The sequence below is a fragment of the Aplysia californica genome, unplaced genomic scaffold (assembly GCF_000002075.1).
Source record: "Aplysia californica isolate F4 #8 unplaced genomic scaffold, AplCal3.0 scaffold00081, whole genome shotgun sequence".
Taxonomy (NCBI): domain Eukaryota; kingdom Metazoa; phylum Mollusca; class Gastropoda; order Aplysiida; family Aplysiidae; genus Aplysia; species Aplysia californica.
In genome coordinates this window covers 982,172-1,006,981 of record NW_004797351.1, presented here as the reverse complement: position 1 = coordinate 1,006,981, position 24,810 = coordinate 982,172, and the positions used below count along the sequence as shown (strand labels likewise).

The following is a 24,810-nucleotide window of genomic DNA, read 5'->3' as shown; positions in this document are numbered from 1 at the left end:
CCTCCTCGACAATCGTTCCACCTCTGTCCTGCACCTCCCCCACCTCCCCCTCCTCCGCTTCTTTTTCCAAATCATCATCCTGATCCTCGTTTCCAAATTCCTCAACCTGTTCCTCAACGTCAATCTACTCCTCTACTTCTGCCATATCAAGCTATTCCTCCCCCTTCTCCCCCATCTCCCCCTCCCCTCCCGCCTTGTAACAATCGTCTAATGGAGAGAGCACTTGTAGAGCACCCTTCTAAAACGTCTACAGTTCGGAGTTTGGATATTCCTTCTCTCGCCCTTTCTCCGCCCCCTTGCCATCTTCCTCCTCGCCCTCTATCTCATGCCCTTCCTCTTGCTGCTCCCTCACCGCCTCCTCCTCCTCCGCCTCCTCCTCCTCCTCCTCTTCGACCCCAAGGAGCCTTAAAGACAAGGATATTCCAACATGTTCTTGACACTGGACCTATTGGCCTGAAATCTAGCATAGCAGGAACGCAGGAAAATGTGGTTTCTGAACATGGATACTCTGGAGGACATGTATCTGGGAGTGGTATGCAAAGTGGTGAAACCACACTGGGAGCACCGGTCCTTGCCTCTTCTCAAAGGTCCGACCAGCTCAGAAGTCACAGTTCAAGCCGTGCGTCTGCTTCCAGCTCTGGTCAGCTGGAGCGCCATTTCCAGAACGTTCTCCAGGACATTGTGTCACGCGGTGCCTCGGGCCTAAAGAGGACGTCGGAGGAGGCGGCTTTGGACAGGTCGATGTTGTTGATAGACGGCGCTGGCGGTGCTCGTGCTAGTCGTTCTGGCTGCTGTGGTAGTGGTGTCCTTGGCGTGCCGGAGAGAACAGCTTCCCACGAGGCTGATGAACCTATGAGGAAATATCCGGAGTCTGCAGTTTTGTCTTCTGAAAACGGTAAGAGGAATCAGGAGAGACCGCGGGAGGTAGAAGAAGGAGCAGTTGGAGGAAGAAGAGGCCTTCCGAAGAACTGGCCGGAGACAGGGGGACAAGAAAAGGAGGCGGGTGGCGACTTGTGGTCAGTGAGCACGGAAGAACGGGAGGGAAGCTTGACCCTCCACGACGCCATGATGTCCCGGCTCCAGATGTCCGTGCCCATGCTGGACAGGTCCGGGTCCATCCAGTCTCGCGCCAGCAGCGGGACGGACATGTCCTCGGCGGAACGCCTCCACACATGGTCGCTGTCCAGAGATTCCTCTCGGGCACACAGCGTGGATGAGCTAGAGTCTGCCGAGGAGTTGGGAGAGGAAGTGTGGTCAACGAACTCGCCGGAGAACATCGTCTGCACAATCAGCAGTAACACGGCCGTACAGCAGTCGTCCCCGGAAGGAAGCGCAGGAAAGGGGGCGGGGCCTGCATCGTCTGTGTCCAGAAGTTCAGGCAGAGATCTGTCTCCGGCCAGTCTCCAGGCATCGCTGGCTCACCGTAGGAGTTTCCTGGCCACTCTGCCGGACGAGGAGGAGGAGGAGGATCAGCTGACCAGTACTGAGGAGAGTGACACATGCACTAACGCCTCGCCGCGAAGTGTTGCTATCTCTGCCCGATCTGCCATGTCCATCCGCCTCGGGGACCCTCCTCATGTTGCCTCGTGTCGGCGGAGAGACGGAGACGACCAGCAAAGCCACTCACCTGTCTTTATTGATTATGACGTAAATCTCTCGTCCCCTGACGTCGTGCCGAAAACAAACACTGCCAGATCTCATTTGCACATGCATAGTGTGCAGCTGTCTGGGTCTGATGCTAGTTTTCTAGACACCCAGGACAGGATGATGTATAAAGGTGACGTGTCAACTAATGGATGCCGCATCGTCACTAACGAAAGAGCTGTTTCTCCTTCGCGTACTTATACGACAGTTATAAGTGGACATATGATTGGGGAGGCTACCTGTGGTCACCTTACTGCTGCCGATTTATTACGTGATACGCATACCTCGGTACCGGGCGTTACCACGAGCATAGATTCTGTTGTCCCCTCGCGTGTTAGCGTGGAAGACGTGAGCCCGTCAGAAAGAAGTCAAGCAAAGAATATCGGTGAATCGTATGTTTGCCCTGAGCCTGTGGCTGTGAATGGTGACAATTTCATGGCTGGCACTGATGTATCGGTCACACATGACATCTCTTCATGTTTTCCAGACAAAGAAATTGTTACCGAATCGGAAAAAAGGGAAAAGGCCTTTTGGGTTTTAAGTAGACGTAATACTGATGAGAATGTAAACGAGTTGTTTGCTAAAACGCAACGTTCTGGAGATAGTTTTGGGCCACATGTAGGACACCTTGATTGTGAAAACTCCACAGATGTCGGTGAGGTTTGCTGTGTAGACAGTGGTGTAAAAATGTTGAAATGTCCAGGATCTGTGCCAGCTGACAGCGGTACAACGGAGGTGAAAAATTCACAGCAGTATGAGGAGTCAGGTGGCCATAGAGACAGCCAGGACGCTGTTAGAAACCTCGTGGTTGTGGATAATGTTGAGACAAACATTGCTGTATGCTTTCCTACTGGAGTGGAGAGTTCTGAAAAAAGTTTCGGGGAAACACAATGGGCTGGAGGCTGGTCCGATATTAGGGAGAGACACATCACACAATATCCGGTTTGTAGTAACCGCGCCGTGAGGACCGACATGGATATCCCTCGAACAATCGGACGAGGTGATTCAGACATTCCATGTGAGCTGTTGGAAGAGGATGCCACACTGAACGTGTCTGGTAGCTTTTTGGGCGAAAAGACAGACAGTGTAGGCACCGCCTGTAGCGTTACACTGGCCGAGACCGCTCTCTCTCGACGAATGGACCAAAAGAAACACATGCATGAGTTTTCTGTCGGTAATGAGAGAAACAAAAATGGTGGACTTATGAAGAGCTGTACGTCTGTTCACTGTGCTGGCACAGGAGAAACTGTAGAAAGTGGCCCGATGAAAGAGTTTTGTGCTGGTAATGATCCTGTACAGAAGTTTTGTGCTGATATGGATCCAGTGCAAGGGTTTTGTGCTGTTAATGATCCTATACAAGAGTTTTGTTCAATTAACAAGAGGGACAGATCTCATCCGCGAGATTCCTTTGTTGGTATTTTTACCCCGAGTGGTTCTCTAGGGGTGTCAGAGTTCCCCTTCCCAGCCTGTGGCAGTGATACTAACCAGAATATAGTTAGCGGACTGCCAGAGTTGGTTGTTGCATCTGTCGATGATCCCGGGGTCTGTGCGCCTCTGGAGACTCACGGCGTTATGTTTACGTCTTCCCATTGGGTGTCCGAAGATGGGAAAACGTTTACTGGCGAGACAGGTGCAGGGAATGAGTCTGCGATCCCCGGTGCTGGAGTGGGCGTCTGCCACTTTCAGGGCACGAAGAGTGTGGAGGTGGGGGAAGGAAATGAGTCTTCAGTCACTACTCAGTGTGAATCCCGAAACTCTTCCCTTCACGACAAGGACATCCCGGCGACGGAAAGAGAAAATAAATCTGACAGCTCGAAGGTTCAAGGTATGGCAGTAGAGATTTGTCATGAGAAGTTGGAGTTTTTAAGGGACGTGTCTCAAGTTGAGCATATCCCGCAGCATGTCATGTCGGAGGGTGTTAACGATAGAGCCGATAGTTTTGTCAATATTTCTAGTCCCCCCGAGCGTGATCTGAATTTGGCTGGATTTGACAACGCGTTCAGGGACAAAGACAATCGTGTCGAGGAAGGTTTCTACCGGAACAGATCTTCCCGTGGACAGAGTGTTGATCTACATGCCCAGAAGCAGAATAACGCTTATAAACGAACTGCACAAAACAGAGCTGTGTCAGAAGCCGCCGAATGTTTCGGAACTGAGGTTGACATATCTTCATGTTTCCAGTCAAAGGAATACGATAAAAACCGGTTGGATTTTTGTGGAGGGTTGAGTTTACCTCATATGGTGGGGTCAGAGGTAGCCACCCAAGACACTGCTGTGGTCAACACTCGGGACAATACTATGGTCAGTACTCAGGACAATGCTATGGTCAATACTAAAGACAATAATGTGGTCAGCTCAGAGGGCAATGCTATGGTCAATACTCAAGGCAATGATATGGTCAGTACTCAAAGCAATGCTGTGGTCAACACCCCGGACTATACTTTGGTCAACACTCAGGACAATGCTGTGGCCAGCGTTGAGAGGGGTGATGGAGAGATGCAGAAGTCAATGTGCCCGGAGGAGTGTGAGTGTGTTTCTCCTGACGCCGACACGTGTGTCTTGGAGACTGTATGGGAGGACCTGGGCCTGGGTTCGGAAAAAGGAAACAAACTCGAGTTTGGATTGCGTTTGGTAGTGGCAGGAAGAGACGTCGAGCGTCCTGAAGAAGTGTGTGGCGGTAGTATAGCTGAATGTGGCGTCAAGTGTCGTAACGCGTGTGTGAAGAAAGAAACCGCTCGGAAGTATACTGATTCGGAGGGTGTCTTCACAAAGGATGTGTTTACTGATAGAGAAAGAGATGGTGGGAATTTACAAGGACACCAAAATATACGTACAGTGGGCGTTATTAACCAAAGCACTCTGCGTTCTAGAGGCTGTTCTGTTGATGCTGTGGACACAGCCAGAGATGTAGAAAGCTGGCTTCCTTCGGGAGTTGATGATATTTCTATACCCAATCTTTTTTGTGACTATCCCCCCTGTTGTGATGACGTCATTGACGGTGGTGATATGCCTTGTTATGATAGGCAAGTGGTAAGTTTGTGTGCCACAGCGAGGGGTCTCCCCAATGTGTCATGCGGACAAGGATACACAACGTCGGGCAGTTTGACGGAGCACATTGGCCCCATCACTGAGATGTGTGGACACACGTTATCGGATTGCGAAGTGGTGGAGTATGATTTTGAAAACGAGGGAGCCGGCAATAAGCGACATGGCAAAGAATCGATCCTCAGACGTTGTGGTGATGATGGTTGTCATCGAAGAGAACATGGTGACGACGTAGGACAGTGTGCCAGTGTAGACGAAGGAGCCCGGGTTAATACGTTATCAAATGGTTCCTTCTTCGATCGGGACACTTTTGTGGCGCAAAGTACAGAGTTGCCTTCCTTGGGTATTGACAAGAAAGCAGACGTCGATGTTTCTCGTGCGCGGACGGCAGGAAGGAATGTCCAGTCTGTCGATGAGTGTGATGTAGTGAGACGAGAGGGTCATCTTAACAGGCGTCTCGGCACAAACATTCTTTTCACTGACAGCAAAAAGCTCAGTGGGGAAAACGGTGCTGGTTCTAAAAATTCAGACTGTTGCATTTATGTTCCCTTCGTTGGTCCGGGACTAGGGGATTTTGTAGGGCAAGCGGATTATCAGGGTGTTTCTGCTTTGTCAGCAAAGTCTGTGTCCTGTGTGGATGGTTTTTCCTCCGCTCCTGTTGAGACCCGTGTATGTGGCGCTATGACGCCTGTTATTGGGGCACACGTGTTGAACAACATCTGTGAGTCGACTGCTACTGACAAGAACCCTTCTCCAGTCGAAGTGATTGCGTCTGACAGTCCCCATCCTCCTCTTGTTGAGACGGCTGTGGGTAGCGGTGTCTTCCCTCAAGCCAAAACTCCTGCACTAAACATTGTCCTTCCCTCTATGGAAACACCTGTACAAGACAAAGTCCAACTTCTCTCGGATACACTTGTACATGACAATATCCAACCCTCTATAGACACACCTGTACAAGACACTGTCCGCCCCTCTATGGAAATACCCGTATATGGCAATGTACTACCTCTCTGTGACACACTTGTGCGTGACGATGCCCAACCTCTCTGTGACACACCTGTGTACATGGATGTGTCGTCCACCGGGGGCACTGAGAGGGAGGAGCAACACAACTGTCTTCAGCCTTGTGTTAGTGACGTGATCAAGGGTAAGGGAATCGGAAGGACCTCTCGTTGTTTGCCCGCCACAGATGACCAAGTAGATATTGATATTGTTGTGGCAAATGGGAGGAGTCCCCGCTACTGCCGGCCAGGAGAGTATCCAACTGATCAGCATGACTTACGTCCCCTACATGTTCTCTCAATAGCTGAGGGCAGGGATGGAGAGAATGAGACAGTGCAAACTAATCCATCGCGCGATATTGATAAGCCTACTGTGGTTATTTCATTAACACCGATCGCCGAAGAATACGAACAAAATCAAATTGATATTTCGTCACAGATGACAGATTTGTTTAGTATTGAGACAGAGGAAGGAGGATGGGCTGATAGCTGTGCGCTGGTCGCGGGAATTGTTGGTTTGGTGGAGAACAAATGCCAGAGTGACAGCCTCCAGAGCGACCTTGTCGTGAAAATCAGAGATATTAAATATGAGTTTGGCAGTGTATGTGATGTCGATGTAAGAAGTGACGATTTAGTTGACGAAACCTTCCCATCCGTGGGAAAAGATGTTGCTTATTTTGAGCTCGGGGTGAAAATGAGCGGCTGTAGAGGGGAAAGACGTTGTGTGATTCCTGTTGGAGGTTTTTATGGAGAGGAACAGAAAGAAGAAGAGTTTATGTGTACAGATTGTGCCAGGCTCCCTTTGAGGTATGTAGCTCGTTCACTGGACTGTTACTCGAGTGTGCTGCCCAGATTTTTCAGCGTGGCCAGTGTGTCTGACGACTCTGGCAGCATGGCTGAGTCGATAGTGTCGTTTCTGGCACCTGCATTCAGCGAAGGGCAAGAGGACGTGGACGGAAGGGTGGCCGCTACGTGCGAGCAAAAACACACATGTGTGGTTGGAAGCCCAAGGATAGATTCTCGTGATATGAATGAGATGATGGGAAAGGACCCACTTGTTTGCGCTAAAACGTGTATTGACAGTATGCCAAATTCAGGACTTAAGGGTGAGGACTATCTTGCTCTTTGGCGTAACAAAGATTCGGACATAGGTGTTTTCCCGGAAGTAACAGGCGATTGCGAACAAGATTTTGAAGCTGAAAAAGCTGAAAAGGCGGGCCACGAAGCTACTATTCTAACCGTGGAGGACAGTGGTCTCAAAAGGTTCTGTGTAAAGGAAAAGACAAACGTAGCTACATTTGCTTCAATAAAATTCGATTGCACAGAAGGTCTCTTTGTCAAAAAAGTGGCAAACGGGAATGCTGGTTCTCAACTTAGAGTCCGTTGTTCCAGAAGTCTTTATCATGAGGAGGCAAACGTACATGAAGAGGCAAACGTATCTGCAAGTCGTTCAGTAAAAGCTGGCCGCACCAAAGTTGTTTGTAATGAGGAGGTAAATGTGCAGAAAGCTGAAGGCGCTCTTGACCACGTCGTGTGTGCTCTGACTGAGTCAGACGTACGTACGGTCCTCGAAGACTCGGGAAAATCTGTCTCTGACAACGATGACTCGTTTGTCACTGCTTTGTCCCAGAACCCAACGGAACGTGTTGTGTCGTCAGGTACAGCCGAGAAGGCCTCCAAGACCACTCGTAACATTTTGTCTAGCGGGATCCCATCCAGAACTGCAGCAAGCGTTTGTGATAAGTCCGGTATAATGGACGTTTGTAATACGTTCGGGAAAGCGGATGTTTGTAAATCATCCAATATAGCGGATGTTTGTGATAAGTCCGGTAAAACACTTGAGACTATCGTAGACATGTTTCGTGATGAGTCCGGAGACAACTATGACGACCCGACCTCCCGACTCGGTATAGTCAATGAAGACGAGTGGTCACTGAAACAGTGTGAACCGTCACGGGAGGACAGTGGGGAGCTCTCTTCTCTCCTCTCTCATGAGTCTCTGTCTGTGACCATACCGGACTCGACGGCTTCGGGTCTGTGGAGCAGCGACAGCAGCATTATCGCCTCGGGCGTGGCCGGCGGGCTTCTATTCCCGTGTGCGCTGGGCGACGTGGGTGTGGTGAGGACGACGTCGTTTTTGTCTTCTGACAAGCCTGGCAGGACGCGACAGCAGAGTGGTGATGACGATGTTGGTGGTCGTCGTCATGAAATACTCAGTGGTCAGGCGATAGGAAGGTGCACCCGTGTAGAGGAACAGACCCAGGTTTTCACTTTGTCTGGCGATGCCATTGTCGAGGATCGGCACGCCGTTGTTGAGAACTCGAAAGCTGTTTTAGAGAAGGGAGCAGCTACTTGTCAGTCTGTTCCGGAGAGAAATGGGCTGCCCCGAGAGTACTGTTCACCGTTTTCGACCCAGTGTAATTCTGCCGGCGCTGGGGTGTCTGAAAGCGACAAAAAATCGGGAGACACTATCGATGGTAGAAACGTGAAGGATGGAGCCGAGTTCTGTCTCTGTCGACATCTTGGACAATTTGGTCCCTCCGCTACTTTGCTGAGCACAGATGGAAACGTTCCAGAGGTTTCTGGAGTCTGTCAGGACTGTAGCAGTAATAGCAGCTTTGTACAGAATGTGTCGTCGACAGGAAAGACAAATACGTCAATGGGGGAAGGGACAGGATGTGTATTGAGCTCCCAGTCTACCGTCTGTCTCGTCAGTTCCGAGTCCTTGTCTAACTCTATCCCACTCGTCTCCACAGAGTGTCGGGACAGTAATTCTTTTAGGTGTAACAACTCTGAACCCGGTTGCGACCCTAGTAAGAAAGAACCGAGGTCTGTGGGCGATTGCATCTCAGAACAAAACACAACTGAACTTTCTTGTCGCGTGGCCGTTTTTTCGCCCCCTTCCTCGTACTCCTCGTGTTCTCCGAGTGATTCCGTGCTAGACATCGCCGCATCCTCTCTCGGGGTATCTCATGACGGTTGTTGTGAAGAAACGTATGATCAGAAGCCAGCGTCTTTCCCTGTGTCACCCTCCAACAGCTCGGAGAAGACACGGGCAGTGTCGGTTCACGCCGTCAGTGGAGAGCACAGACTGCTGATCCAAAAGGACAATGTGGAGGAGGAGGGACGTTTGTGCTCCCCTCCCAATAGGTCATCCGAGTCTGTGTGTTCTGACCACAGGCCCGTGCTAGAAATGGGTGGGGAAATGGATGGAGGAAGAGATAAGGAAAGAGGTGGGGAAAGGGCTCTTAAAATTGGTGGAGGAAGAGATAGGGAAAGGGGCGGAGAAAGAGCTTGTGAAATGGGTGGGGAAAGAGACCGTAGTAAAGGAGTGGTTTCCAGCTCCGTCTCACATGACCGCGGTTTGTCTCTCGCGAGAGGACGTAAAAGTAACAGTGACAGGCGTGAAGGGAAAGGAAAACGGTGTCATACTTCTCACAGTTCCAAGACCACTCGTGAGTCGAAGCCGTCCTCTGATAGACAAGGGCATCTTCTCTCTAAACCTATTAGTGGAGAGAGAGATCGCGAGGGGGTAAAGAAACGCCGTGTTCCTTATAAGACGCCGTGCAGATCAGAGTCGTCTTCAACGAAACAGAGCCGCAATACAGAACTGGAGGTGGAAGGCAGGAGTGACCCGTGCGTCGATAGCGGTTATAGAACTGCCCAGCCTGAACTTCTGGGGTCACACGGGGGTGAGTATAGAGGGAGTACTGCGGAGACAGGTCAGGTTCCCATCCCGTCCAGTACGTCTGGCAGATCAAGACGTACTTCGACCAGAGAGCTCATCTCAGTGACGGAGGCCGTCATCTCAGGGAAGAACCCAGGGTGCCTGACGCCGAGTTCTGATGTGCCAGGTAGCGTTTTTCATGGCCTGTGTCCCAGCCCATCTTCAAGCATTAGACCGTCCATTGTCTGCCCATCCCAGCTACTCGAAAGAAGCTATTACAGTGATACAGTCAACGATACAGTCAATGATATTATTATTGTCAACGGCACATTCAAAGATATTGTCAACGGTACATTCAACGATATAATCCACGATACATCCAGCGACACAATCAACGACACTACCGTTAGCGATGATACAGTCCGCGATACCGCCAACAACACAGCCAGCGATACAACGAACTGCCAGAACTCAACGCAGATTGTTGACAGTACTTTCATGTCATACGACCGTTCCGACTGGGCTGTGGAGGAGATGTACAACACAGCGGCGGACTTCAAGACCGGAGTGACGTCATGCTCTCAGCAGTGTGACCCCGGGGTGTCGTCATTCCGATCAGTGGGAGAATCCCTGATCCTAGCAGCGCTGTCTGAGCGGGCCAGCGAATTGTTTGCCAGCCCGTCTGCTAGCGGCTGCCAAAACGAGGCCCCTCACAGTGGCGGGGCTATTGCAAATACGACAGGGATATCTTCCCATCAGACGTGGGAGGATCCAATTGTTCACTCAGAGACAAAGTTTAGAGATTCTCAGGGTGAATCTGAAAAATTCCAATCTGAACGCCCGGGGACTGAAGATGCCCGATCCGAATATGAAAACGTTCGGACTGAAAATTTACAAACCGAATCGGAAAACGCCCAGACTGGAAATAGCCAAACCGAATCTGAACACTTTCAGTCAGAAAATGCACATACCGAATCTGAAAGCTACCAATCTGAAAGTTTCCGGACGGACTCTAAAAATGTTCAAACCAACTTTCAGAACTGCCGAAGTGAGTCTGATGAAAACTCCCATGCCGAGTCTGACAACATGACATTGTGCGAGTCTCAAGACGGTGAAGAGACCGCTCTATGGACCACCGCCAGTTTCCTCACGGAATTAGATTTTACCGAGGACGTTGAAGGTATCGAGGAACTGGAATATATCGAGGAACTTGTCTCTGCCGAACTGACCAGTTTTGAAGACAGTACTATTTCAAAACGATTCGGGAGCTCTGAGAAAAGTTCTTCTTCTGTCTCCGACTCTTCTGTCCACGAAGCCAGCACCAGCAGTAGTTCAGGGTACAAAAACTCTCTGCAGCGTGCTGCCAGGCTGGGCGAGGAGCTCGACGCGAAGGGACAAATAGACAGCGTCAACAAACACAGCAAGAGAAGTCGTGGTGGTCGCTCCTCCAGTCGGGCCGACGTGAACGAGAACAACGCGGGTGGGGACCGTGGTCAAGGCAATAATAGTGACGTCGAAGATGATATCGATAACTGAAACAAGAGAAGAAAAGCATAGCGGCATTGATGGCAGAGCACAAGTAACAACACAGACGAAAGTGCACATGTAACCGTGCCGGCAAAAATATCAGTGTGGATAATACTAACAATGTCATCGGTGCTGATGAAAATAATTAGGCTGACAAAAGTAACAACAACGATGTGTGTTGGCTGGTGATTACATAAGATCTGGATCTAAGACCAGGACTAGAGTGCATGCATTATTCAGTTGGGTTGTTGGGGGGGGGGGGGTATGGGTTGGGGGTATGACCTCTCCTGGACTTCTGAAACGGATGCAGTCCTAATGCAGTTGGACATGAAAATATAGGTGCTGCCGCTTCTTTTCCGATTTTAGTTGAAAGTGGAGTGAAACAGTGGAAACCGAGTTGAGACGTTCAAAAATTGTCGAGAAATTTCAGTTCGAGAGTTTGATTTCGCCATCAAAGATGGTGTCTCTTACCTGAATTTGGACTGGTATAACGACGAAAAACAAAACGGCCAAACCTGGCAGCGCTGATATTCTGGATGTCCACAAAGTTCAACATGCATAGGATGGAGCTCCACAAAGATGGCCGTGTTTAGATTTGGGAATCCTCTAAAACATAAACTTGTGATACCATGATTAATGTGTGTAGGTCGGAGATTCGCTAAAATGAACGTGTGTAGGTTGGAGCTCCAATGAGATGGAAGATGTGTTGATTAGAGATACTCGAAAATGAGCGTGTGTTACACTATAATGAATGTGTAGGTTGGAAATCTCCCAAGATGAACGGGTGTAGGTTGAAAATCTCCCAAAATGAACCCGTGTAGGTTGGAAATCTGCAAAGATGAACGCGTGTAGGTTGGAAATCTGCACAGATGAACGCGTGTTGGTTGGAAATCCTACCAAGCTTCTCTGCCGTCTTGCTACGGGCTTCCTGTGGGCTAGTTAGTGTACGTCCTGCCCCAGTCTTACTCCAGGCCTTACGCCCCCTCTCCCAGGTTATTCGTGTTGGCTTCTCATAGGTCCTGTTTTCCATTATGCAGTCTGAGTAAAAGTAAAGCGTCGCCACCCACCTCCTCATCTCCCTTTAGAAGGTTTGGGGTCACAATGGGGCTGCAACTGTGTCTTACAGAAACAAACAGTGGGTTCTGCTCGTCGTGAAGTGAGAAGGTGTTTGGGTAAAAACTGTACTTTTACTCAATCTGTCGACAATTTTGTAGTTTCTTTATTTTCATTTTGTTGACAAGTTTGAACTTTTCTGCTTTACTATTATACGTAATGGTAATCAGTGTGTGTGTGTGTGTGTGTGTGTTGTTTTTTAAAGTGTTATAATTATGAACTTGCTTTTTGGTGTAATGTTATCTGTTTGAACTCTACTTGTATAATGTACATATACATAATTGAATTTGTGTGTTAAGGCATGTTGAATTTTCCTTTTCGTGTGCTGTTTTAGCTTTGATTATTTTCCTTTTGTAACGTTAAAAATCCTTGCATGCACGTGAAATTTCTTAGTTTGCTTTTTTTAAGACTGTTTGTTTTGTTCTTTTGTGTGCGTAAGAAACTGATTTTTTTTTAAAAAAGAAAGATTTTTAGACATACTGTATTCGGTGGTTATTTTGCCTGGTAAAAATATATCCATGTAAGTTCACATACTTTGTCATCTGATGTCAATTTACATTCTAAGTCTTAGTTAAGGTCTTTGTTGCATGTAAAGTGCAGCTACTTTGGAAATTGAGTTAGCTTTTGGGAAGTTTGTTTCATTCGAAACGTGCAGTTTCTTTCAGGTTGCTCAATCCTGAAATTTGATCAGTTATGCTGTTGTTTTATTCTTTTCTATTCTTTTACTTTTTTCTCTTTTTCTTATCTTTTGTTTTGTTTTGTTTTGTTTTGTTTTGTTTTGTTTTGTTTTCTTATCTTTTGTTTTGTTTTGTTTTCTTTTCTTTTTGTAGTCCTCATTATTAATTAATCCTGTTCAACACCCTCTGCTCTAATTTCATGGACTGCTTTACCATGCCATTGAATAATCTGTGCTTTTGTTTGTATAAATTGATCCACTTTTATCAGCTAGCAATAGAAGAGAACATTACCAAGAACACAATTGCACTATCACAAAAACTTTCGTTAAAAAAAATTTCACTTTAAATTAAAATGCTGCTGTGACTGTAAACTGTCCTTATGAATCAAATACTGGTTATTACACATGTGACTAACTTTGAGTTATGCTTTCTGTTATATTTGTGGCTTTCATTCTTCCTAGCTCAGGTCTATGAGTGATGGGTGTTAAATTTCGAGGTCCTGTCTCTTAAAATAACCTTACAGTATTGCACAGGAAGTTGAACTCATGCAGTAAAGTTATATCATTTGTCTTATTTGTTTCAGAACAATGCTGAGGATGATGATGAGGAGCAGTCTGAAATGCTGAATGGAAACCACCAGGCCAGCTCACAAGAAGAAGACCGTGGTTCGGGAGGACCGCCCCGCCCTGCTGTCAGACAGTCTGTCGGTGCAGTGGGGAACGGGGATGTTAGCGATGATGATGATGATGATGAAGTTGATGATGATAATAATGATGACAACTCTGGGCTTGGAGCAGAAGGGAAAGCTGTGGCGGATGCTACGTAAGTGTTGTGGTGAAACTGATTATCCGAATCTGTACAGCGCAGTTTTGGGTGGAATCAGTGACGTTGTCTATTTGATGATGATGACTCTGGGCTAGGAGTAATTGACTCATGAAAACCAAATGGTTTTAAATGCCATAAGCTTTATTTTGAGAAATCGTTATAAATTTGTTTTTCCATTTTTCATTTTGTAATCTTTATAATATTATTTTTATAAAATTCTGGCGGCCCAATCTTTGCGTTACGATTCAATTTTCATGAGAACATGATGGAGCTCAATTGCATGATTTGGAACATTTAAGTTGATTAAATGGAAGGGTTTGATTTTGATTGCCACTAATTGTTATAAAATATTTCAAAATGAGCCATCAGTATCCTATTTCAATTTTTAAACCTGTATTCACCCATGGTGCACAGCTGCACAGATAAAAGCAAAATAGGAATCCCCCAAGCATACCTGACTTATTTCTGACACTTTGTATCGTTTTAAAATATGAGACACTTTTTTTTTCAAGGAATTACATCTCCAGTGTATTGTGTGTTGAGATTCCAAATTACAACAATTTGGTGCATTCCCAAGTGATCTGGCTTTTTGTAGTTTCAAAGCTTATTGTATAAACACTGACACTTTTTAGAGGAATGACTAGGGTGGCAAAAAACTGCATGTGTGTGAGGGGGGTGGGGTGGAATAGGGTTGAGGGAGGGTTTGAGAAATCAGATTTGAGCCACTGCTTTTTGTTTTGGTAAATGTTTTACGGCACTCGCAACTGCATAAGGTCGTATGAACGTGCAGAACTCATTAAACATTTTCAGTTGGTAGGAAATTTTGAATTTTGCCTGGGTGGTGGCCAAAGCCTACTCTTATTGATTTTAGACCATCAAGGGATCTTTAACGTGCACAACTTGCACACAGGACATCCGAAATTTTTCACCCTTGTCCGAGAAGGTTAGGTGTAGATCTTTCCTACCAGAAGATCAGGGTTGTGTGTGGCTGAAAGACAACAGTAAGAAGGAGCCAAGGGGTAGCAGTAGAAAGGCTGCAGAAAGAGTCAGGAGTCTGTTTGATTTTTTCCCCCGTATTTGTTCTTAGTAATTGAATTTCCCTCTGGGGGGTGGAGGGAGTCTTGAACTTGCGTTATTTTGAGACTTTTCTCGACTCTTGACCTACTTAGCTTGGTCGGAGATAGGTGTCCTGCCTTTTGAGCTGCCTCTCTCCCCCTCCTCCCTTTTTTTTTCTCTCTCTCTTGTCTGTGGTTGGAGTGCAGTGGTATGTGCTTCTTTTCTCCTTTTCTGTTGTTTTTGTCTGTCTGTCTCACTCTTTTCTCTGCAGCAAAGGACAATTATTATGTTGATATGCCTCTCTTTACTCTATCAAACATTTTTCTTTCTTTCTCTATCTTTCTCTATCTGTGTGTGTGTTTCTCTCTCTCTGTCTGTCTGTCTTTCTGTCTCTCTATCTGTCTGGAGGCTCTTGTGGTCAAGAGATTGCAGTGTTCACTTTTCATTCAATAGGTCCTGGGTTCGAATCCGGACCGGACGGAAAATTTTCTTCTATAATATTTTTCTGCTTTCACCTCCTTTCCTGCTCTCTAACAATGTTCTGTCGTCTGCTTTCGTTCCCACTTTCTGGTCCCAACCCCTTCACCCCCTTTGCCCCCTCCTATGGGCTCCTGGCTCTTTCTACAGCCTTTTTGCTGCTACTCCTTGACTCCTTCTTACTGCTGCCTTTAAGCCACAACCCTTGATCTTTTGGTTGGTATGATTGAACACCTTGTCTTCTCGGATAAGGGCGAAAAACATTGGAGGTCCTGTGTGCAAGTTGCACATGTTAAAGATCCCTTGATGGTCCAAAATCGATAAGAGTAGGTTTAAGCCGCCACCAGGGCAAAATTCAAAATTTCTTATCAACTGAAAATGTTTAATGTGTCCCGCCCGTTCCTTTGACCGTATGAAGTTTCGAGCGCTGTGAAACACCTACCAAAAAAAAATTAAAAAATTTACCCTCCTATCTCTCCCTCCAGGGAAGCGAACCTGTATGAAGAACCTCGGGAGGCTGTGCTACCTCCAGTTACCTCTTCATCCACCACAACCGAAGCAGCAGCTGCCGCCGTCAGTGATGATGATGATGATGACGACGACGATGATGATGCTGATGATGATAAGGGTGATGAGAAGGAGGACCCGGAAAACGTGTACAGTAGTCCCCCGCCCACTGACAAGATGAAGGTCACCCCACCCCCGGGCATGCTGTATATGGTAGGTCCTATGTCTTTAATGACAGTCACATTCACATGTGGAAATGAAGATTGTTCAAAATGTTCAAAATGTGGCAAAATGTTCAGAGCCAGAACTAGTTTTATTTCGCCATAGCAGAAGCCTCTAGTCATCTTAATCCCTATTTCTTCTATTGCGCTTTAAAAATATTCCTCTCCGCAGCTGCATTGGTCATTGTCAGACATTGACAAATGAATTATAATTATTATTACAAAACATTCATCATCATCTGAAACATACTCTGACAATGATGGTTTTCCTCTCTTTTCTCCCCTTGGATGCTTCTAAAGAACCTGTGTTTCCTTTGTCTTTTCCAGTCACTTATCTGTTCGTTATTTTAAGTTGTTCCTGGTCTAAGCCTGTCTTTTTTCCTTCTATTTTACCAGGGAAAGCAAGGTGCTATAGGCCTTCATATTGATTCAAGTGTCCCCAAAACTGCATGTTTGTCTTGTAATTGTGTTTAGCAGTGAGTGGCTCACACTGGCCTCTCTCAGGACAAGCTCATATTTATTTTCCTTCTACTTTTATGAAATTCTCAACTGTGCCCAAAGAATCCACATGTCTGTTGCCTCTACTCTATGACATTACATGTTGATAGCATTAGGGGGGGGGGGGGGGGGGGGGGGGCGGGGGGCGATGTATTTGATGGGCTCTTCACCATTGATGCTGAAGATATGAGTCGGAGTACCAAATGGGGAAGTTTTTTAAGCAGGGTACTCCACCTATCTGCTGGGATATTGAAACCCATCCCTGCCTGGATTGAAGCAGCCTGCTTCCTCAATGTTCTAAATTCATGGGGTGTGGAAAACATTTACAATTGTGTAGATAATCACAAAGATGGTGTCATGTAAAGTGCGTTAACGTGTGGCTTTGTTGTGTGTACAGAGTCACAAAGTTGACGTGTGGCATTGTTGTGTGTACAGAGTCACAAAATTGACGTGTGGCATTGTTGTGTGTACTGAGTCACAAAGTTGACGAGTGGCATTGTTGTGTGTACAGAGTCACAAAGTTGACGTGTGGCATTGTTGTGTGTACAGAGTCACAAAATTGGTGTCATTTGTAAAGTGCGTTAACGTGAGACATTTTGTGTTTTAAGAGTCACAAAGTTGGTGTCACTTCCGACGTGTAAAGTACATTAACGTGAGACATTTTGTGTTTTAAGAGTCACAAAGTTGGTGTCACTTCCGACGTGTAAAGTACATTAACGTGTGACATTGTTGTGTGTTTGTGGCAGGTTCAAGCCACTCACAAGTACTCAGGAGAAGATGTTGATGAGCTGAACTTTGACCCTGGAGAGGTGATCTTTGTTATCCAGTTTGAGAACCCAGAAGAGCAGGTGGGTCATGACTGGCCTCATGAAGGCATTCATAATGTTGGTTATTGTTGTTGTTGTTGTTGTTGTTGTTGTTGTTGTTGTTGTTGTTGTTGTTGTTGTTGTTGTTGTTGTTGTTGTTGTTGTTGTTGTTGTTTTATTGGTGGTGGTCGTGGTGGTGTTAGTGTGTTGTTTTATTTTTTGTCACAACTTTCAAAAAATTTTGTTTTTAAATCTTGATATTTTGAAACTGGAATTTTTATTTTGGTTAAATTTTTTCAGTTTAAAAAGTCCAAAATGACAATTTGGAAAATTTGTGGTTGGGGTTAAAAAGTATGCAGAAAGTCTTTTAATGAAGATTTAAATATGTGAAAATTGGAAGGAAACCAAAAAGGTAATAAGAAAGTGTAGAGAGTGTATATTCTGTTCACCAGTCATGTTTGTCTTTTGCTCCTTCTGATCGTGTTCATGGTCGTCCGTGTGTGGCTGGAGGGAGCCATTGGTTGGTTCTCCTTTTCTGTCTCTCTGTTTTATGCTGCCTGTTCTGTCTTACTCTTTCCCTACACTTATTGACCATGATTGGGTTGATGCTGTCCTCTTTACTCAAACATGCAATGGTATATAACTGAGTCTGTGTGTGGGAGGTTGGCAGGCTGGTGGGGTTTGCTCCGACTTAATAATAATAGTAGTAATAATAATAATAATAATAATAATAATAATATTCATAATCATAATCATAATCATAATTACTATCATGATATTAAAAATAATAATAATGATAATAATGAAGATCATGATAGTAATAATAATGACAATAATAAAAATATATAATGACAATTGTCACAATTAGAGGTTAATACTAATGACAACATGCTGTAGGCGCCTTACAACTTTCCCACCAAACTTTTTTCATCCTTATCTTTGGTTATTTTTTTGTATATTAGTCTCTAGCAACTCCTCTAATCTTCGGTTCTTCCATGTTCTGTTAGTGTTGCAAGTACTGTAAAACAGTCCCTGAAACTAAAACTCAACCGGCGCTGTTCTTCATGTCTTCTCTACAGGATGATGGCTGGCAGATGGGGATCAAGTGTTCTGACGGGATGAAGGGTGTCTTCCCAGAGAACTTCACACAGAAACTCTAGTGGGATTTTGCTTCTGGGGGTTTCTGGGGGCTCCTGGGGCTTCTGGAGGCTCCAGGTGGTTTCTGGGCTGCCTGGCTATGGAATGTTGTGGATGGTGATGGTCTGTTGGGTACCAGTGCTGTAGGATTCTCAGACGGTGTCTCTGCCATGACATGCTGTGCCACCGATTTCATTGATGCAGGGTCGGGGCTTGTGTAACATACACGGTTTATTAGTCACACCCAGTTTGTGTGTGTCATCAAATAACATTATAATTCATGTTGATATAATGATATCAAAGTTATCATTGTAATACAAGTTAAAATTTGGGTAGCCAAATTGTGATTAAAATTCATGTTGATAATGGGTATCAAAATTATGATTATGATTCATGTTAATATCAAGTAAGCCTACCAAAATTATGAGAGTCATTCTTGTTGATGCAAGTTGTGGCACAGGTTGGAACATAGAACAATTACCTCAATTACTGTACCAGGGATTTGTAAGGAAAACTTTTTTTTTTGGGTGGTTTTGGTCACAATCAGCAGCACATAGGTAAAGTCCTGGTCACACGTTTTATTTTTGTAGTAGCTAGAGACATGGGTCTCCTACAGGGCAAATATTTAGAAATGCTTAGGTTGAAGGCCAGGTTAGTAAAAAAACAAAATGGAGTGTGCTGAGACAGAAAAGTGAAGGAATGCATTCCTTGTACTCAAAATTCCTTACCTGTGTGGACGTCTTCCTTGACATCATTATTTTTCATTCGCAATGCTGTTTGGAGTTTATGTGCGTGTGAGTGCATGCACGCGTGTGTGTTACTCTCCAAATGCAGTCATTATGGTTCAGGAGCAGGGTTTGAGATAAACGCTTGTTATAGCTTTCTTAATGGAGAAAAACAGCAATGATTTTAGGATGGTTGTGTGCTCCGTGTTTTCTTCAGACTTGGCCTATTTCCAGCCCTGCAGATAATAGTCTGGTAGTATCTTTTCTAAAATGAAATCCCCCTCTCACAATCAGCTGTTTTACATAATTACTTACCCTCTATAAAAATAATAGATAGCTGGCTGGGAATATTCCTTTTTTTTTTTTGCTAAAGTAATTTTTTACAGTTTACAGTAGCTTTAATACAAATAATCATTTGGAAAGGTTGTAGAGCTCTCAATGTAGTATTGTTTTTTAAATTAAAAGTTCTCCAATCTTTCGGTTGTATTTACTTGTCCATCACCGTCCCACAGACTAATTGTACTAGTTCTTTTTCCTGCCTGCCTGCCTTGACGCTTGTCTGGACTAGCCTAGTAAGTTAATAGTACTGCCTCAGACCAAAGACACATTTGTAACGTGTGATGGGATTCCATTTGTACGCGTGTAGCTCGGAACACTTTAAATGTGTTGACTTTCTTTCTGATTGAGTGAGACGAACTTGAGTGTGGGGTAGGTGGGTGTTCTCTGGTCTGATGTAGGAGAGTGAGATAGACACAAAGGGTAGTTGTATGTTTCTTTTTGTGTGGGAAAATGAATGGGTGAGATGGACAAATGTTCTGAATTTGTTGTGGTTTTTTACTCTGAAAATAAATCAGAGTGATACAAATCCTTTCGATAGTAAGCAGGGTTTTTTGTTTAAAAAATTATTTTTTTTTAAAATCTGTGAAGACAAATCACAAACTGAATGAAAAATATGGTGTGGTTTTGTTTTTTTTCTTCTGTGAAGATGAATTGGTAGGCACATAGTTTTGTTCTGGCGGGTAAAATCGAATGGACCGTGTGCAGATTCAGTAAATGTCAGGCTTGACTTTGCTTTTTTCATCACCTCCCAGTTGGGGACAGGAACAAGTGTCGCTTGTTTCGGATCTGTTTTCGCTTTCGATTTGGTCTATGTAGGTATACTTGTGTGTGTATACTTGTGTGTGTGTGTGTGTGCGTGTGTGTGCGTACGTGTGTGCCTGCATTTCTCACACTAAGCTGTGCGTGTGTGTGTGTAAGACTAAATGTGTGTCTATATATGGCAAAAGAAATTCCGTCTGTAGCCTTGATAATATTTTCACTGGAGAGACTTTGTTGTACAGTTAGCTTAAGTCTTTTGACTAGACGTGGTATTCTGAGAGACATACATGCATGCTGGCTTAGTTTAATATATATTTACAAACATGATGTCGTTATCGATGAATGTTCTTTCTTATGGACAGCTGGTCCTTTCTTGCTAAAGTTACTTTACAAGCATAAGCATATTTGAGACTGTTTGTATGTATTTATCTTAACTGCTGACATGGAGAAAAAACTACTGCTTGTTTGGCAGTGAAGGGGAAGTCTGCCCGTTTTGTTATCTTATATAGCTTTTGTACATAAAGCTTTCATACCATTGAAGATACTCATTTTAATATATCTCTATATAATTTATAAACATTCGTTTTTTCGTGTATTCTGTGGTGTTGTACAAGCTGTCTTGTTTTCATCATTCATTCATGGTTATTTGTATGTCAGTCATAGTTTCCTTGTGTGTCTGTGTGTGTTTGTGTGTGTGTGTGTGTGTGTGTGTGTGTGTGTATGTGAGAGAGAGAGAGAGAGAGAGAGAGAGAGAGAGAGAGAGAGAGAGAGAGAGAGAGAGAGAGAGAGAGAGAGAGAGAGAGAGAGAGAGAGAGAGAGAGAGAGAGAGAGAGAGAGAGAGAGAATGATGTAGAGAAGGTTCTAAAACATGAGCACTATGACTACACTATTTACTGAGGGAGTTTATGACCAGGATGCGATTATTGGAAGGTCTATAATTTTCCTCAGGCAAAGATGATTATTCAGAAGTGTGTACTGTGTGACTGGACTTTTTCTACCAAGTTGAAGCGAGTATGAATTTGACTTTGCCAGTGTGTATGCTGTAAAGAACTTAAGAAGAGACATGTTAATTGTTCCAATTTCATTCACGTAGCATTCCGGAAGCTTCTAGAAGCCTGCTTTAACATTGTTTTTCCTCGAAGTTTATGATAAAAATTGTGTAGCTGTTTGTCCGTTGCTTCTGCTTCCATGTCTGAGTACTTAATACAGCCTGTGCAAATTAGTTTGTATGTCTGCTGTTTCTCACATCCACTCCACCCACCCACCTTTGCAGCGAATATATTTGTAATATGGATATTTCAATATTTATGTCCTGTATTTGTGCATTGTAGTGAATGAACAGCATCTGTAAATATTGGGATGAGAGCTGCAAGTTTCTCCCTCGTTGTTCTTCTCCATTTAATCAGGACATGGGAATATTGTTGGTCTGTCTGTCTGTCTGTGAAGCGTCCAGTGAACAGTCAGGACCCCCTTCTCCCCTCGATCCGTCATTCACGTAATCTTCTGCATAATATAATCATCATGCATTTGTTGTAGCTGTGGTGTGTTGTTTGATGTTTGAGAAAGATTTGTTCGATGTTGTTGTTATTGAGTCCACAGTCCTTTATGGAGCTTCGACTCTGAAGTGAAGCGGTAGTGCCTTAACATATTTGTATTGTGTAAGCCAAACCTTCATGACAACAGCATTCTACGATGCAGGGTTGTCCTGGTCAGTTGGTAGTTACATCTTCTACCGATACTGATTTTTTCCTGCTTATCTCTTTTTTTTTCTTCTCCTTATGACTGACTTATGACCTGGGAAAGAAATATGCACTGTGGAAATGTTATGATGGCATGTCATGAGAACATAATTCTGCAAGTTCTGAATATGTAATACGTTAAGTAGCTCACAGTTAGCTGGTGTGAGCTTTCTCTTGTGTGTCATACAAGGTTTCTTGTTTGTTTGTTTGTTTGTTTGTTTGTTTGTTTGTTTGTTTGTTTGTTTGTTTGTTTGGTTTCCCCCATGAGTATTTTTGTTTTTCCTCATATATATCTAAATTGTACTCCCTTACTACAAGTGGAAGAGCTCTCATCAAACCTACGGCTGTGCCTTGTTACATAAAGAGGACAGTGAATACGATAGTGTTTATCTGTTTCCTCAATCAATTCACACTTCATCATTAAACTTCAAGTCATATTATAATCCCCTACATTTTATTCAGACTTTTATTCTTATTTATTTCAGTTCTCTTTTGATCAGCTACGTTGTCTACGTTTATAGTTTTGTTGCTTTTAAAAAAAATTCTTCTCGAAATGTTATTTAATTTCATCTTTCTTTGACCCTTTTGTTGAGCCCCCACTTTCTTTGACTACAAATGGGCAAGTACGGAATAGTTTTTTAACTTCAAGGAAATCTAAGTATTTAGACAGCTTCAAAAAATGTGTTTGTCCTGGTTAGTTGATTTTGATGATACTAAAATAAGGCATTATTTCTTGATCTTAAAGAAATAGACAGCGTCAGTAGAAGTACTTTACTACAACCCCCCCTTCTTCCTTTATTTTTATGTAGTATTCTGTAATTGGCTAAGTGGCTAAGTAGAATTTGCTCTAACAGAGAGTTCACATTGTCTTACTCAAAAGAGCGGCACACCTGAATCAAACTGCCTCATTCACAACCTCTACATATGTCCATCTCATATATTTGCTGTTTGACATCTGTCATTGTCAAAGTCACCAAATCAAGAGAGCAGCTATCAAATGCAGCTTTTCTGTTGACATGGTCACAAATTTTTCCAACCCAAATTATTTGTATACGTAGAAGTGACAAACACCACTCTTCTCACAGCAGTGAAATATGTCCAGAATTTCTTGTTTTTACATTAAAATTTTTTATTTAGTTTTGTTCCTTCTAATCAATTCTGTCATGGTGGTGAAATCAGGTACTCATCAAAAGAATGAAATCGAAGACCCCGACATTCTTCCTCTTGCAGGACAATTTTTATCTCTTTGTTTTTTTTCTCAACACCTTTGATATCCCTTTGGAAATAAATTTGTGTGTGAATGTTACTGAACAACATTGATCAAAGGTGCAAAAATAAAAAATAAATTGAAGCTTCCAAGGACTCTCAAGCTTTGAAAGTCACCAAAGGCCATTTTCTCGCTAATTTTTTTTCTCTGAAAAAAGGGGCCTCCACCACCTTCTTCAGTTACAGATATTTTACTTCTATTCAAGCAAATTGAGTATTTGTTGCATCTAAAGCAAGATAGATAAAGTTCAAGATGATAGCAATAACTACTTTCACCCAAAAATTGTCAAGAGCTGATTCCACTATGTTGCGACACATTTTCGTTCTTTCTTTTTAATTTTGCAGAAACATGTAAACTTTCCCCAAGTTATGCGAACATTTTGATACTGAACTCTTGCTGCTTGCATCTTTTCTGGGTTTTTAATTCCCCCCCCCCTTCCCTCTCTATCTTTTTTTCTTCTTTTTTTTTCCTTTTAAAATGTCTAGAACCTGTTGACTCTTGCATATCAAAACTTTTGTGCTTCCATAAAGACAGTGTTGTGATTGACCTAGATTCCACTTCACGAGACATTCTTATTTGTAATAAGGTACATGTGTGTATGTAAACCCTGTGTAATATTTGGGTGTGCTACCTGTGTGTAGTAATTGTGTGTACTACCTGTGTGTACTGTCCTTGTTGGGGGCTCTCGTGGCCTAGAGGTTAAGGTTTTCGCTTCTTTTTCAAAGGTCTTTGGTTTGGGTCCCGGAAGCGACCGAAAAATTTTCTTCTCTAAAATTGTCTCCTTTCTCCTCCTTTCATGCTCTCAAGCAATGTTCTGTCATTTGCTTTCGTCTCCATTTTCTGCCCCCACCCCTTCACCTCCTTTACCCCCTTCTCTGGGCTCCTGACTCTTTGTGCTGCTTTTCTATTGCTACTCGTTGGCTCTTTCTAAGTACTGCCTTTCAGCCACAACCCTGATCTTCTGGTAGGAAAGATCTACACATAGCCTTCTCGGACAAGGGCGAAAATCTTGGAGGTCCTATGTGCAAGTTATGCAGGTTAAAGATCCCTTGGTGGCCTAAAATAGATAAGAGTAGGCTTTGACCGACACCCGGGCAAAATTCAAAATTTTCTACCAATTGAAAATGTATTATGTGTCCCGTGCGCTCGTATGACCTTATGTAGTTGCGAGCGCCGTAAAACACATACAAAAAAAAAAAACACAACAAAAAACTGTCCTTGTGTAATACTTGTATGTTTGTATCTGGTTGTAATATCAGTGTGTTGTACTTGTGTGTAACATCTGTGTGAATATGGTACCTATGTAGTATCTCTGTGTATTACCCATATGTAGTACTTCATTTCTAGAGATTTTATATTTTCTTTTCCTCTGTTGTTTCTGTCTGCCTTGCTTTTTATATGCACTTAATCATTGTGGCCATCGTGTCAATGTGTTTCTGTTTACATGAACCTTTCTCAAAATTATTTGTGTCACAAGTACAGTGAAACTCTTACTATAACGAATTAAATGGTTGAAGTAGCCAATGAGAGTGTAGCAAACATTTACAGGTATTTCCTGCTGTACAGGCTTTGACCCTCTGGGTTATCTTAACATCTTTTTTCTCCCCCTTGATCATTTTTCTTTTCATTTTTCTGCCTGAGAGCCAGTGAGTGCATAAGTGGAGGGATTTAGGTTGTTCTAGTTAAGGATCACCTGAGGGCAGTTTGCATCATTTTGGTTTTTTTATCCCTGTTATTCCGCTGTTTTTTATTTTACGCCGTTTTCATTATTGGCTAAACG

General features: G+C 44.0%; 1 protein-coding gene across 1 annotated transcript; it reads left to right on the top strand.

Annotated features, from left to right (window-relative positions):
• The first annotated feature begins 11,671 nt into the window (after positions 1–11,671).
• LOC101856166 (nucleolin) lies at positions 11,672–20,597 on the top strand. Its single transcript, XM_005094401.3, has 5 exons — positions 11,672–11,876; positions 13,258–13,496; positions 15,518–15,752; positions 17,005–17,106; positions 18,144–20,597. Exons 1-5 carry the CDS (start codon positions 11,754–11,756, stop codon positions 18,222–18,224), a joined length of 780 nt encoding a protein of 259 aa, XP_005094458.1. The 5' UTR covers positions 11,672–11,753; the 3' UTR covers positions 18,225–20,597.
• Positions 20,598–24,810: the final 4,213 nt, after the last annotated feature.